The sequence below is a fragment of the Cupressus sempervirens genome, chromosome 1, assembly GCF_028749045.1.
Source record: "Cupressus sempervirens isolate cs-2001-9-10 chromosome 1, ASM2874904v1, whole genome shotgun sequence".
Taxonomy (NCBI): Eukaryota; Viridiplantae; Streptophyta; class Pinopsida; order Cupressales; family Cupressaceae; genus Cupressus; species Cupressus sempervirens.
Genome location: NC_143118.1, coordinates 835,463,134 through 835,479,924, shown reverse-complemented (window position 1 = coordinate 835,479,924; position 16,791 = coordinate 835,463,134). Strand labels below are relative to the sequence as shown.

At 39.7% G+C, this 16,791-nt stretch overlaps 1 protein-coding gene across 2 annotated transcripts in view; it reads right to left on the bottom strand.

Moving 5' to 3' along the window:
- Positions 1-328: 328 nt before the first annotated feature.
- Positions 329-16,791, bottom strand: part of LOC149580448 (Sec23/Sec24 protein transport family protein) — a 42,268-nt gene continuing 25,805 nt past the window's right edge. The window contains exons 4-5 of one of the 2 annotated variants that reach the window (XM_089791049.1): positions 1,332-1,403; positions 329-1,100 (exon numbers count right to left, since the gene is read on the bottom strand). In XM_089791049.1, coding sequence (XP_089647175.1) covers positions 963-1,100; positions 1,332-1,403 — 210 coding nt within the window. In that variant the 3' untranslated portion in view covers positions 329-962. Of the gene's footprint in view, positions 1,101-1,331; positions 1,404-4,391; positions 4,574-16,791 lie in introns of those variants that run through there. The other variant, XM_089791054.1, reaches the window with a different exon arrangement.

The window sequence follows — 16,791 nt, the reverse complement described above, 5'->3', positions numbered from 1 at the left end:
CAATCTCAGGCACTTCTATATTTAGATATCTTACCAGAATATCTCAACAATAGATAGACCACTTGGTTTCGAACAAGCTTTTCCTTATAGAACATCACTATGACACTAATAACACGTGTTCTACCACTTCTGCTTTCAGATACCGCAACATAAAACCTTTAAACAACCAAATAATTTAAACCAAACAAATTGGAAAAAGAAAAAGGAAAAAAAACATAATGACTAGTCACAATGATGATAATAACAATTGTCGTTAGTCAAAAACCAAAGATTTGATGAAAGCTAAATCCTCCAAGCTGAACATAAAACCGGAGTTTACATCACTGGCTGTATAACATGACAACTCATTATTTATTCAATCTAATCTGAACTAATATAAATGTTACAGAGCTTCCAAAAGTTAAAGTCGCACAGAATATGAGAATGGAACCAGTTGTGAGTCAAAGCATCTGTTACAAGTCTCCATGAAATAATATTTGTAACCTTATAAAAGCCATGGGATAATAAAGATGAGACCTGATCCATAGCAGGTACCTTGTGAACCATAACAGATTTCTCGTAGAAAACAAAATAGTTCCTTCATTCAATTGAAAATTATCGCTGCTTTGTGACCATTTTCATACAACTAACTCCCAGCTTTTTATTGTTGAATGATGCCTTCATAGAAATTACTTCTACTACAAAAAATTGCAAACTCTACATGGCATCTAACACATTTCTCGCACCCTGTTAAAGAGAACTCAGACAATTGCAATTCAAATTAACAGGTCATTCACAGTGCCCTTTGCTACCAAGGGGATTGCTCAACAAGGTTCCATCTGAAGACTTTCTTCAGCCATATGGAATGCAGAAACCTGAATATTCTAGTTCAATTCAGTCTATAAGCTATGTTGTTACACTGTCCCACTGCATACCATGTGCATAAATTGAGTGCACAGAGCATCTTTGTTCCGACTCCAGGATTAACTTGGCTCAGGAGGAACAAGCTTCATACTGCGCATCCACTCACAAAAACTTAAATCATCAACATGGAAGAAGCTACTTTTTAATTTCGTCCTTTGTTCGGATGTTAAACTACGCAGTTGTGGAAATCTTGCTTCCTGTAAAATAGAACAGAAGAGCAATCGTTAAATGATCTTTATTTGAATATCCCTTAGATAAATTGTTTGCTTTTGAATAATATAGAAACTAATCTCAACCTGAACATTAACTTGCTAAAACTGAAAGTACAATTACGGTAGAGATAAATAAAAAGGGTTCAGATGAGGGGAAAAAAGAGAAGAGAAAAAGGGAAAAAGAAAATGGTAGAATTTATAAGTTGTCCAACATACCTGTTCATATGGAGGATCTTTATGTGCCGGTATTAATCTCGATACAAAATACCTTGCTTGGGAGCTTCCTTCCTGCAAAGAAATTCAGGAACTAGTATTTATAAATTGCTTTTAGGTAATGTTTAATAAAACAAAATTTCCAGCAATACAAGCTCTACGGAAATGTATTATTTCCCTTGCTTCGGTCATTTGATTTTTGTTTAGAATTATCCCGAGCATATGCTTATAGATAATTTGCACTTTTTAAGGTCACACTTATCAAACAAAACCTTTAGGAAAAGATGCCAAGAATGCCTGTTTGGCATACAATATGAAATGATATGCTAAAATTTGTGACCAGTTGCCAAAAAAGCAATATGCAAGGATGTTTAATTCACACCATCCATCTAATTCATGTGAGGGAGTAGTTGATATGGAAATAACTGCAAGGCTGTTATGATTGATCCACTGGCCAAATATTGTGCCATTCTATTCAACATGAAGCTTTCTGAGTATTTGGAGCATAATTGTGTCAAAGAGGGAGACAAGCGGGTGGCAGGGGAATTCCAATCCATTAATCATATATTTCTTTCAGGGGCTTTCAATAATTTTCTAATGGAGCAGCCGGATGCATATATGATACAGCCCAGATAACATCAAATACTGTACCTGTGTGCCCAAAAAACATTGATTTTCCAATCATGCTAGCTACTATATGATTTGATTTTTTTATAAAAATTGATGTTAATCTTCCCAAATTAAACAAAACCTACGCCAAATTAGGACAAATGAAATGTCTCTCTATTTCAATGACCCATTCATTTGGGTTATCTTCCAATGCAACTCTACTATTTTTGCATATTCTAGTGTGTTAAATAATTATTATGTAGCATTTATGTGTATCTATTGCTTTTAAAGTAATGAAAAATATTCTCTAATAACTTGGAAAATTTGTTAAATATATCTGTATGTGTTATTTATTAATATCATATCCAACTGTATTCATATTAGGCTGTATCTGTATTCCATACTGTATTTGCATCGGTGTCCATGCAACCGTATTTTCTAATCTAGAGATTGTGTGCTAATAAAATTTCAGATTCCTTTCATTAGTGCTATCATCATGCTTTCTGAAAGACTTCCGCCATTTTCTGTCTTTAAATAGTTTCTGTAGCTTTCCTTGAGAGCAGCTTTAGAGTCAAAAAAAGGTTGTACCCTCTGTCATGCACTCTCTTTGATGTTTACACAGATGAGCTTACAAATCTTCCTGGTGCATCACACATGATGATGACTGCATATTAGATTGTGTTTCGATTGCTATAATGTATAATGTTTCTTCCCAATGAATTGATCCCCTACTTCTCATCTCTTAATTGTTTATGATGGCAACTTAATGTCCTTGCTCACTTCTGTGAGCCTTTGCAGCACATGGTCTACCTCAGGAAAATTATGGTTGATCTCACTTTGACCCCTCCTTTTTCAACTTCACATGCTTCAGCTAGTGTTCCCAAAAACCTCACTAATCAATTTACAAATTCTAAAAACCTAGAGATCAACTAATCATTTTCCCAAAACAGGCACTGGATAGCAACATTACACCCTGGCCCAAAATCTGAAACTGGAATAAATTTGATCCATCTTCATCTTTGTAGCTCCAGCAAAGCTAAGACGTATGCCAGAAGACCCAGAGTGACCCTAATTCCCCGTATGTGCAAAATAAACTTGAAGCCAAGAAATATAACTTAATAGATAAAAATATTTGAATTCATAAGCTCTAGTGGATCACCTAGAATTCTGGCATCCACTTCTTGTTTCAGTGATTTGTACCCTTGCTCTGACAGAATTCTAATAAGAAAAACTGTATCTGGAAATTGAAGCCTTGTCCCCAACTACTTGCAATACATTTCCAAATCCTTATACAACCATTCCTATCTTACAAATACCCCTCTATTTGTCTTTATAAGAACCTAAAATTTCATTAATTTTTCCACGTATTTCTTGGCCTTATCTTCAGGCATCCAGCACGTGTTTTTTGTTCTTTTTTCATTTTACCAAGTTTCCTTTCATCCTACTCGTTAAATCACGTTTAACAAGGCTAAAACTAAAATAGTTTACTTCAAGTTTCTTAACTAGTCTTGAATTCACCATGTGTGTTAATTAGCTCTGCATGCTTTTCTTTCTTTCATTCATTTAAACTTTAAAGCTATTAATCAGTTTAACAATTACAATTTATTTTCTTTCTTTCAAACATTTAATCTCTAGCATAAACCAGCAATTAAATTGGTTAATCTAGGTAGAGCTTTGCATCATACAAGTATTTTCATGAACCAAATGATTTGACCTTATTCACCCACACCAGAAACAGCAGGTCTTCATCTGATTTGAATTGCCTCTTGCTTCCATTACTCTTTTTATTGCATATATACAAAAAAATGAAAACTGCAAAAATAAATCAGGTTATTCTTCTTTCTTGTTCACTACAGTAACTAATCAGTTATCTCACTCCTTGGTATGACTACAATGCATTCATAGTTGCCTTCATTCAATCGTAAAGACTAAAACACCAAACTAATCCATGCATGTTTAACATTATATTGTTGAAGGTTATTGAAAGATTCTCAAAAATGACTTATTTGCATTGCCTTTTCTAATTATAGTATCTTAATTGTGTCATTTACATACTGTAAACATATAAAAATTATCAAAGAATAGCAAATTTGAAATTTCCCTTCACAGTTGAACATATAATTCACCCTAGATTTGTATCCCAGCAATGAAATGGTTAAACATTGTTTCTTCCAATCTTACATTAATGCTTTAATGTCATAAATTATAATGGTATGCTTGATCTCCGCCACTAACTTTTCACAGATAAATGAGGCACTTGAATCATACAGGTTCAGTCATAGCCAGGAAATATTCAACAACTTGCATAAGCTATCATGGTGCTGCTTTTGTTATCTACGCCATAATTTTATTTAGTGTAATAAGTCAATAGAGTAAGCAAATTCAAATCCCCCATAGTAAGGAAGGATTAACTCACCATATGAAAACCTGCGGCCTATAGTGTAGATCGGAATCTGACATTTGTAGGAACTCAGAATCTGACATTTGTAGGAACTCTGCAAAAGCCAGACAAGGGGCCTAGCTTCACAAAGCACAGAAGGGTTGGTAAGTTCTCCCATTTGTGGCTGACTCATTTATGTGAGGTCACAGCATGCATCACTGCACCCGATTGTACTGAAGTAGACCACAACCTCTCCCTGCATAAGGTTTCTTCAAATTCACTTTACATTCTGTACTGTTATTTGTTTTATGATATCTATAAAGAACAAAGTACCAAGACCTTAACAAACATGCATAGCCTCTTGAGCCTTAACACACACAAGATTGTCTTGGCCACTCTTTTTGGTGACATTGTCCATCCGACCTCAGTTACCAGGTTCTGTTGTTTAGGCCCAGGTCCTGGTACTGGTTCTTATGGGGTACTTAATGGGTTCTTTGTAACCCAGGAAATACCGCAGGACAGTAGGTCAGTTTATGTATGTATTTCTGATTTGATCATCAGCATGCTCTTGTATCAGCTTTAGATGGTGTCTTGCAACAGTTTGGTAATATTATTCAAGTCAAAATTGGTCTATTTGATGCCTTTACTTTATGACAGTAGTGAACAGCATTCTACTTCAATTCATTTGAAGGTCAGGGATTGATTTTTTTATTTGTGGATCTGAGTAAATTACTGTTGATAGATTTGTAAATGCCAGCACATAGTTATGTTTATTGATCATGTTCGAATTGATGTCAATTTGTAATGCATGCAAGCTGAAACTATATCAGTAATACAATTATTTATTTATAATTATATTGGCCATTATGGATTTATGAGTATCACTCTTCTTTTTATATATGTAACTTCAATGATTGAACATATATACACACATATACGGAACAACCTGAATCTGCAAGGGGGCGGGGGGCGGGGGGGGGGGGGTAGAGGAATTGTCGTACCCACGTACCCAAACTCTGTATCCGTACGAGAACCAGAATCCAAATCAGCAACTTAGCATCCGACCAGTCTCTCTTTCCTTCAGCAGTCTTGTCTTGTAGGCTCCATAAAGAGCAATATGTAAAGTCTTCCACAAACAAACACAAACTCTTACAAGCTCAAGACTGCCTTAGCTCCTCTTTTCAGTCACACCGTATATGCAACCAGCCCCTCTTTTCAGTAACATTGTTGTCTTAGATCCCCACATTGTTGCAGGATACTATTTTGACAGTGGATTTAGTAGGGCATATACAGGCTTCAATACCTCTCAGGATGCTACTAGGTTCTAATTCTCCTACAAAATTAAACCAATAAGGTAATAGTAGCCTACAATTACTTGAAAGTCCAGCTGACTCTTCCATCTTTATCTAGAAGCCTACCTGTTTCTAAGTTTTTCACACCATCACCACATTGTAAATGGCGACCCCCTCTTTTGCTTTTGCCCCTGTAGCTCTGGACCTGAAGAGCGGGTTGGCATTGTCTTTTGGTCGGTGAGGGGAGTTTTGGAGGTCAAGGTAATGAGGATGGAGATAATGAAAATGCAAGAAAAAGTTGGTTGAGTTAAAAAATTTTGAGTTGGGAGATTAAACATGATAAAGTGGGATTCCTCAAAGCTGGTGGATTTTCCCATAATTTGAGGATTCCTCAAATCCTCCCATACTTCAATATTCTGCCCCTCTAAGTTGCTGGCTAAGATCCTGATTCAATGTGCGTTTGAGATTTGGGTTTGAAATTTGCTCAAAATTTTTGTGGGATGAATTTGAATTCGCTCAAGGTCTGTCCGTGCAAAAACATGTTTTCTTTAATCGTGTGTGTGTGTGGTTGGGTGTGTGGGTGTGTGTCAAATATCTCCAACCAGCTCTAGGGCTGAGAATTGAGGGTTGGTTTGCAATTTGTAGTCTTTGACCAGCGTATCATCTATTTTTTTTGTTTTCTGATGTTCTGATTTTTTGGAGTTTTACATTTTTCTGTTTTTTTTGTTTTGAATTTGTTTGCAACCCAAAGATGTAATTCTGAGACCAACAGCTGCACCTCTAAATTACAAAATCAGATGCATTGATCTATAGACGAAACTGAAACAATAAGTGCTGGGAGCCCTACCAGGTCAAGAAGTGATTTTTGTTACTAATGTGAAGTCCCAAAAGGATGATTAGCCAACACAGTACTGCTGCTACAGTCATAAACTCTAAAGCAGATTGCCCAGTATTAAAAATACTTGGAAAGACTGAGAAAGACATTCATTCTGTACTTTTAAATGACTGACTTGTGGTAGGCGTTAAGTCTGGCCTGGAATTGACTGTTTCTGTGACCTGATCTGTAACTTTCCAACCAAATTTATGCCCTTGAGTCTCAGCTGGGCGTCTCAGCTTCACACTAGACCAGGATGATGCCAGCAATGTAACTTTTGGCTCAAATAATCTGCCTATAACAGCGATTTATATAGTGGCATGATCAAATTCAATCAGCACTCTTCAATTCCTTCCCCCTCCCTGCTGTGTGATTATATCCATGGCTGCTTAATAGAGTTTCTAACACTGAATGGCTCTGATCTGCAGCGACATGCAACTAGAGACTTATCTCTTCTTCTTTTGGCCAAAAAGGATGACCTTATAATCTGATTATTCTCCCTTAAACTGCAAACAAATACTGAATCCAACTCGTGCAAGAATGGTCTGAGCTACTGAGGTTGGCATCTCAGCTGAAGGCTGCAAGGGGTGACGTCCTGGGAGCCTGTAGAGGTGACATGAGCTTCCAGCCTCAAAAAAAACGATTTTCCCAAAACAAGCATGCACAAATGAGCCTCCAATTGTCTTTTCAACATCCTTAAATTTGGGTTTAGTTTTGTACTTATGGCAACATAAAACATGTTATCATGTTTTCTTTTATCAAAAATTTAAAATTGTTAACTTGACAAAATCCTAGAACCCTATGGTTAAGATTCAATAGAGAAATAATCAGCATGGAGTTAATGGACAACTAGAAGAGTTATTGGAAATCTTAAAGTATTATTTTGAACCCTAAAGATTATGTTATCGGCAAATGGAGAAGCTTATTAGAGAAGCCAAGGAAAAGGTATTAACGGTCTATGGAACCATTGAGAAACTCTAATTAGGTCATGAAACAGAAAAAGGAATTAGGTCAACAAGGAATACAAATGAAAAAGAAGTAGAAGTAGAGAGTGATGAGAAAGAAATGCATTTGTATGGAACAGTGACTTGCAACAAGAAGGCAGAACAACAAGCTATCAAAGTGAAAAGTAGACAGTACAGAACAAAGAGGACCTATCAAGCAGTAAAGGAAGGCTAGTACAAGTCAAATTTCTTGTTGTTTATACTTAACAAGTTTGTCAACAAAATTGTTTAATCCTTTAACAAGGTGGTATTTAACGGGAGTTGGGAGTTCTTGTTATGAACTTATTGTAAATCCGTTTACAAGGTGAGCACTATATTAGTGGGATTAAATCTTTTAACAGAGTAGTCTTTGACAAGACTTTTGATACTCTTAACAGGGTATTAAACACTTTTTACAGGGTGTAGTCATTCAGAAGATGACACTATTGTAAGCTCTTAACATGGCACCTTATTACTGCAGTGATGAGTTGTGGGTATCATCCCCACCGCAGTTTTTCCTTTTGACCAAGGGTTTTCTGTGAGGCCAAAATATTGTGTTATGTGTTTATAAGTTTGATGTTTACTTTACTATATGTTGCAATAAATAATGTCAATACAAAGCCTATCGGTAATATTATCAGTTACAATAGGAAATATTGATAAAAGTGATTAACAATTTATCAGATGGTATTAAGAAAAGTGTTTAAGATCAATTTTTGTGCGGTACTAATTCACACCCCTCCCCCGCTGTCGCTACCTTACCTGTAAATTACCAACAAAAATAAGTTCCCTTGAGTAGCTTGACCCATTGAGGGTCTAATTCCTCATTAAAAGTGGCCAAATTATCAAGTTATAACCTTTAAGGTATAACTTCTATGAAATTGAGCCAAGGGACTGTAGGAGTTGATGAAATCCAACTCCGCAGTCGCCAAGATCACCTACATGCAAATAGCTTGCTGAAGAGAAACCGAAAGAGCAAGAGCATGAAGCAAACAATGCAAGAGGAAATATTTCACAATAGGAAAATGAGATTGCTATGTGAATGGAATTGATTTACAATGAGAGAGACCGTTTAAAAAGGCCTCATGGAAGCTTGTAGAACAAGCTGGAAGGAGGTAGAGGACAAAAACGACAACTCAGCACATATCCTCAAAAAGTGGAATATGCTAAAAAAGGAGAAAACTCCCGAGTTGTCAACAACAACCACTACATGCATTAAATACTAAATATGCATTAACCTAAGTAAGCTTAAGTAATAGAATAAATAATTAATAATTAATTATTTACTCTAACACCCCCCCTTAAGTGCAACTTAGGGGAATGCCTTAAGCTCCTAAAACTAAGATGAAATGCATAATGGGTCCCGGCAACGAGGCCATGTTAGGTACCCATGTACAATGCAACCTCTGTAAAACGGAGAAAGAGGGAAAACCCTATGGGAAAAACCCTCCTCCAAAAAAGAGGTAAAAACAACATGCTAAAAAAAACATGAAGTGAAGGAAGGAAGGCCTCAACCAATCCCCCCAAGGACAACTTCCGCCAGAAATGTTTCAAGAGACTCTCTCAAAACCATAAGTACAACCAGCCCCCCCATGAGAATAGACACCAAGCCCCCCCCATAATGATGGAGCTCCTGTAGAAATGATCGAACCAATGAAACTCCAATTCGAAAGGAACAAAGGCACGAAACAAGGAAATCCCTGCGTGAGAGGAGCAATTGGAAAGCCTAGCTGATGTCCAGAAGAGAATGTATGAGGAACCGAAAAGGGAATCCCCAAGGCAGGTGCGATGACATTGTCATGAATGTTCACTGAAGTATCTGCAACAAGTGTACCTGGAGTCTCAATAAATGAAGCTGGAAGATCAGGTAGAGCGGAAGGAGAATCTTGTAGAGAGGAAAAGCCCTCATCTGGTTGTGTTGTGGCAGTCAAAGTAGGGATCTCAGGAACAATACAAAGGTTCAAGTGTCCTGACTGCACCACACGATGTTCCTGCGAAGGAGATGGTGGACCAAAGTGTGAGAAGGTATAGAGATGAGTGGAAGGATCAACTGCCCCTGTAGCAATAAGATCTCCTGTAGCACGATCTCGAATGAAGACTGAATCAGTAGTGAACTCAACTATCTTCCCTGATCCACTGCGTGTAATCTGAGAAATTGAGAGAAGGTTGGCAGACAAAGATGGAACATACAATACATCATTGAATATACCATCTTGGATGTGAACTGAACCTTTCCCACAGACTGGTAATGCAGTGTTATTCCCCATGAGAATGTGAGGAATAGGAGAAGCCTCAAGAGTGGAGAAGACACCTTGAGAAGATGTCATATGGTGAGAAGCACCTGAATCCAGTATCCAAGGAACCTGTGAAGAAGATGCAATAGAAGCCTGTAATGCATGACCCTTTCCAAGATCTGATGTAGATGTTGAAGAGGTGGAAGAAGCCTGAAAAGAAGACCCTTGTGAGGTAGAAGAGGATGGAGAGGAAATAGTGCTCTTCTGAAGGAGAGCGTGCAAATCAGCAATCTGTTTCTCATAGCCATCACATCTCTTCTGAAAACAACGTGCCTCATCATGAGATCCTTTCCCACAATAGGAACAGGTAGGAGTTGCGGTCTTCTTTTTCTCCTTCTTGTTAGAAGATGATGAACTAGTAGAAGAGGGATATGATAGCTGCTTCAACTTCTGTTCCTGTGTAACCTTGGAAAGCAATACCTGTGACTGAGAACTTGAAAGTGAATCCATTTGAGTAATCTTCGATTGTTCACGGGTTAACCGATTACAAAATATCTCAAATGAAGGCATCCTATGTCTATCACCCAAGGCATCCATAGTGGAGTAGAAAGTGGAAGAGAAGATCTGATACTGTCCCTTTAACTTTGAGAGTACCAAAAAGATACATTCATCATCTGTTTTGTTCTTCCCACATCCCTGCAAAAGTGTACGTAGAGATTTGAACTTCATCAAGAAGTCCTCAATGGTGGGAAAGTGATCAGGTGTCAAAGAAGTCAATTCTGCATCTAGCTGAAGTGCCCGAAACTCATTCACTTGTCCAAACAAAGTCTGAAATCTTAGCCAATAAGCCCGTGGAGTAGTCAAACCATCCAAGTGAAACAACAAGCTGTCTGAAATGTTGAGTGCAATAAGCCCCATGGCTTCATCCATCTTGTTCCTGTGTTGTAGAATCTCAAAAGGTCGTTGGAGATTAGGCTGATGCTCATCCAGACAAGACCATAGACCTCTTGACATTAGAAGTCTAGTCATTTGTGCCTTCCATGTGTGGTAGTTGTGTGGTGTGAGACGGGATATAGATGGATCCGCCATTGAGAGAAAGAAGAAGACGGAAGTAGAAGGGTCTTAACTGAAGTAAATTACAGAAAAGAAAGACACCCCCCCACAAACGTACAAAAATATCTCCCAAATACCACAAAAAAACAACTAAGGAGAGCAAAAAAAACTGGAAAGGAACCTGGATTTGTTGTGCAGAAAAATCCTCTACTTTGACACCAAAAATGGAAGCTCAAACGAACTCAAAATCGTGCGAAACTAGCACCAATGTCTCCGTCTCTGAGTCAGCTTTCCGACGCTTCTTTCGGATCGGAAAAAGACCTCCGTATGCTCAAGTTATAGCCAAAAAACCGACTGCTGCTCAAAAAAATACACTTGCTGGAAAATTACAGAAACTGGCATAAATTTGACGGCCGTATGCCCGTCACAAACCTGTCGCCGGAAAAAAAACCGTCAACGCAAGGTGATGTCACATGCCGGGAAAGTGACGTCAGCGCACCGGAATATGACGTCAGCACACCGGAATATGACGTCAGCACATTTGTTCGCAGCCACGTGGCGGTCGGTGGTTGGAGAGGCCGCAGGGCGGCGGAGCAGCGGAAACCGCCGGTGGCGGTGGCGCCCGAGAGGAAAACCCGGCGGCGCCGCTGTCTACGTCGGCGGAGGCAGCTGCGCCCGGGCGGCGGACAAGAGGAGGCCGGGCAGCGGCGGAGCCGGGAGGAGCCGCGGCAGAGCGCGGGCGGCGCTGCCTGCTGCGGCCGCTGCGGGCGACGCGCGAGTGGCGCGGCGGCGGCCCCGCGGTGGCGCGGCGGCGGCGCCCGAAAAAAAAAAATTTTGTTTTTAAAAAAATCCGCGCTGCGTCCGTACGATCCGTACGGCAGCGAATCCGGGATCCTCAAAAAATCGCCAAAATTGCCCTGTCTCCAAAAACGAAAAGCTTTATATGAATCCTGACTGCAAACGGCCTTCCGGATCCAATGGTGATGCCCGTTTGGGCTGAAAGTGCTCCAAAAATTCGCTCTAGCCCTGATTTGAAGAAAAAATGCACAAACAAACTAGGGTTTGTGACTTCGAATCACGGCTTCACAAATCCTTCAAACAAGAAGCAGCAGGGAGGCTCTGATACCATGTAGGAGTTGATGAAATCCAACTCCGCAGTCGCCAAGATCACCTACATGCAAATAGCTTGCTGAAGAGAAACCGAAAGAGCAAGAGCATGAAGCAAACAATGCAAGAGGAAATATTTCACAATAGGAAAATGAGATTGCTATGTGAATGGAATTGATTTACAATGAGAGAGAGACCGTTTAAAAAGGCCTCATGGAAGCTTGTAGAACAAGCTGGAAGGAGGTAGAGGACAAAAACGACAACTCAGCACATATCCTCAAAAAGTGGAATATGCTAAAAAAGGAGAAAACTCCCGAGTTGTCAACAACAACCACTACATGCATTAAATACTAAATATGCATTAACCTAAGTAAGCTTAAGTAATAGAATAAATAATTAATAATTAATTATTTACTCTAACAGGGACCACCTATTATAAAAGAAAGTGATTATACTATTTCACTTTGAGAAATATTTTAATATTACCTTTTTATTCATCAAATTCTCAAATGAGCTCAGAAACAAAAACCAATTGAAACCACCTAATTGTGGATGATGCCTACACTGTCTGAGCCAAATGGTGGTCTTCTCCTAAAATCTAGGAATGCTCTTGCAAAATGGGAGACTGAGCCTGTCACCTAAAACTGAGTCCTACTGAATCTCCTATGTTGTGTGCATCTCCAGGATGTTTGTCAGTGAACTTAAAGTTCCTTCTAAAAAATAAGAAATGTGTTCAGCATCTCCAAAATGTCCCAGTGGTCTTTGAATGCCTCTTGGACAACTCCCAGGCAGTCCCTTAAAAATAGGGATCCCACTTAAATTTTAGGAACCTATTCATTGACTGCACCAAACTGCCTGAAAAGCTAGTGTCTGGTTCTATATGCCCTGTATGAGTTCCCTGAACACTCAATTAATCTACAGGAACTCCAGCAACAGGACAACCTTGGACTTCTACACTTCTGTCTACCCTGTAAGAACACTTAATAATTGCTGGAGAATTCAATTTTATTTAAATAAAATTATAGCAGATCAGTGAATCAGTCTGCTAGGGATATTTCAGTGGTATCAGAGCCTGATCTTGCCAGCCTGTAAGTTGATTGCAATCTGTACAATATTGAAACACTATGGCAGATGAACAGAGAAATGCCAGGCAGAACCAAGTAGAAGAACAAGAAAGAGCAATGATGCAAACACTCATCACAACATAGCCCTTGATAGTCCAAGCCCTCAAGAGACTACAGGATAACTTGGAAAGAATGGAGTTGGATAGGCACAGGGGTAGACAGGGACACAGTAGATCTGTGTCAGTAGCAGGGAGTCAGCACAGCCACAGATCTCATGCTTCTGTAAGGAGCTCCCTTCATTCCCATAGGTGTGAATGCCCCCATACACTTACAGCAAAATAATGATCTCAAAAAAGCTATTGGGAAAGTCTCACTGGTCACTTATGATGGTACGGATAGTACTAGTGCACAAGCTTGGGTGCACAAATTGGATATTTACTTATCTTTACATCCCATGCCTGAGAGGGAGGCTATAAAATTCGCTGTATTACACTTGAATGGGATTGCATATGACTGGTGGCATCATGGGTTGATTCACTCTTATACAGATTTTATCGAGCGGCTTATTACCCGGTTTGACCGGAAAGACACAGAGCTCTACTACAGAGAATTGGCTCATCTTAGACAGACTGGACAGGCTGAAACTTACATTAATGAATTCCAGTGCATTGTTGTGATGGTACCTGATATGCCCCAAAAGCGGAGTGTGATGTTATTCATTGTGGGGTTGCAAGACAGACTTAAGGGATTAGTTTGAGCATTCCAGCCAGCCACCTTAAGGACACCATTGATGTAACAATAAGATTGGACGTTATTCCTATTTTTCAGTCTGATAAGAGACCATTCAAGGACGCAAGACCTCCACAGAAGGCCAACACCTCACAAAATAGGGACGGACAGTTAGCTAGACCCCCTAGGATGCACCCAGAGACACAGAATGATTTGAGGAAAAAGCTTTGCTTTTCATGCAAAGAACCTTGGGAGCCCGGGCACCGTTGTATGGGTAAGGGCAAGGTTCATTTGATTGAGGTAACATCAGAGTTTGGAGATGAGGAGATTCCTGACACTGACACTGAGGACAGTCCCGAGGAGACTCATCAGGAGCAATCTCAGTTGGAATTGGACATGCCCGAGTCATTGGCGGCAGCCAAAGTGACTATGGCTACCTTATTTGGTTATCCCAAATTCCATGCCTTTCAGCTGAGAGGTACATTACAGGGCCAGCGAATCATGAGCTTGGTCGATACAGGAGCTACACATAACTTTATTGATCAGAAATTGGTTGAGAAACGTGGGCTACAATCTGAGATAATTGAGGGTTTTGGAGTAAAGGTTGCAGATGGTGCAATTTTGGGCTGCACTAGGAGGATCTCACAGCTTAGTATTCAGATGGGGGATTTTACTTTGACTACTGACTTCTATATTCTACCCTTAAAGGATTATGATGTTATTTTGGGTATGCAATGGCTACAGGGTATCGAAACGTATATTATTGATCACCACCGCATGCAGTTAGAGTTTTTGTCTAGGGGGAAGAAGGTGATCATGAGAGCAGCTTCAGACAGTGGACCAATGGAGGTGACTTCTCGCAGGATGGAGTCTATTATTAGACATGATGATATGATTTGGGCTACACGTTTTGTGAAGTCCAAAATACCTACTCCTCAGGATGGCAAAACATTTCATGTTGATAATCAATTAGTAATGGACCGACATGGCAAAGTTTTTGGTGACATACCTCTTGGTGTACCTCCAAATAGAGGGTTTGAGCATGGGATAGAAATGGATGGAGCTAAACCAGTGATCACCACTCCATATCGTCATCCTAGGGCATACAAGGATGAGATTGAGAAGACCATTCATAAGTTGTTGGACATGGGCTTCATACACCCCAGCTCTAGCCCCTTTGCTTCTTCTATGGTACTTGTCAAGAAGAAGGATGGGAGCTTGCGGATGTATATAGATTACAGGGCATTGAACAAAAAGACAATAAAAAACAAATACCCTATTCCACGCATTGATGAGTTGCTAGATGAGCTTCATGGAGCTATCTACTTCTATAAGATTGATCTTCGTTCAAGTTATCATCCGATCTGTGTATGATTAGAGGATGTACACAAGATGGCTTTCCGCTGCCATTATGGACATTATGAGTTGTTGGTGATGCCTTTTGGCCTTACCAGTGCACCGGCTACTTTCCAGTCATGCATGAACCACATCTTCAACAAGCAGTTAAAGAAATCAGTTCTAGTGTTCGTTGACGAGATCTTGATTTACAGCCATACTTGGGATGACCACATCAAGCATGTTGAGGAGGTACTTAGCATCATGGAGAACTAGTCTCTATTTGCTAAGCTATCCAAATGTGAATTTAGACATAGAGAGGTTTTGTACTTGGGCCATCTGATCAGTGTTGACGGAGTAAAGTACATGAGGAAAAGATTCAAGCTATTCATGATTGGCCCTACCCCCAGAGCATTACTGAGTTACATGGGTTTCTTGGTCTATGTGCTTATTACAGGTGGTTTGTGAGCGGTTTTTCTCAGTTAGCAGCACCATTGGTTGATCTCACAAAGAAAGGGGCTTTTAGATGGACAGAGTAAGCACAGGGAGTCTTTGATAGACTCAAGGAGTTTATGAGTACCTGTCCAGTATTAGCACTTCCCGATTTCTCACAGCCTTTTGTGTTGGAGTGTGATGCCTCAAGTGTGGGCATAGGAGTAGTATTGATGCAGAATAAACATCCCATTGCCTATGAGAGTAGGAAACTGAAGGATAATGAGAGACTATACTCTACATATGACAAGAAAATGTTGGCTATCATGCATGCATTAGCCAAGTTCAAATAGTACATTGTTGGCAGCAAATTTGTGGTGAGGACGGACCACAACAATTTGAAATACTTCCTTGATCAAACAGAACTCAATGATAGACAGCAGAAATGGGTAAGCAAAGTCCAAGCCTATGACTTTGACATAGAGTTCATTAAGGGGAAGAATAATGTGGTTGCTGATGCACTCTCCAGAAAACCATCTATCGCTGCCATAAGTTCATTGAGCGAGATTTCAGCAAATTGGAAGGCTCAACTTTTAGTTGAGTACTCCAAAGATTAGCAGGCTTGTGAAATCATGGATGGGCTGATTCCAAATGATAGGTATAGTGTTGTAGATGAGATCATCTATTACAAGGGCATAGTGTTCCTTATTCGGAGTTCTCAGTTGAAGGAGCGAATTTTGTAGGCTTACCACAACACCCCTATGGCAAGGCACCCATGGTACAGTAAGACTTATAGGGCATTACGAGAGAGATTCTCTTGGAAAGGATCAAGGATGACATTTTACGTCATGTTCAGAATGTTTGACATGTCAGCAGAACATACCTTCCCTGTTGGATTATTGCAGCCATTACCCATACCGGAACAAAAGTGGACAAGGATATCCATGGACTTCATTACAATTCTTCCTCAAGTACAGGTGAAAGATTGTATATATGTGGTAGTTGACAGATTGACCAAATACACCCATTTCTTTCCTATCACGGTTGACTTCACCGCATCTCAGATAGCAGAGTTGTTCTTCAGAGAGGTGTTTAGACTCCATGGCCTTCCCAAGACCATAGTGCGCGACAAAGACAGCAGGTTCATGAGTTCATTCTAGCAGGAAATTTTCAAGCTCATTAGTACAGAGTTGACACCTAGTACCAGCTACCATCCACAAATAGACGGACAAACTGAGATTGTAAACAAATGGGTGGAGGGATATTTACGCAACTATGTCTCAGGACAACAGAGAGCATGGTTGTGTTGGTTACACCTAGGCGAGTATTGTTACAATACTACCCATCATATGCCTATTTCTATGACACCAT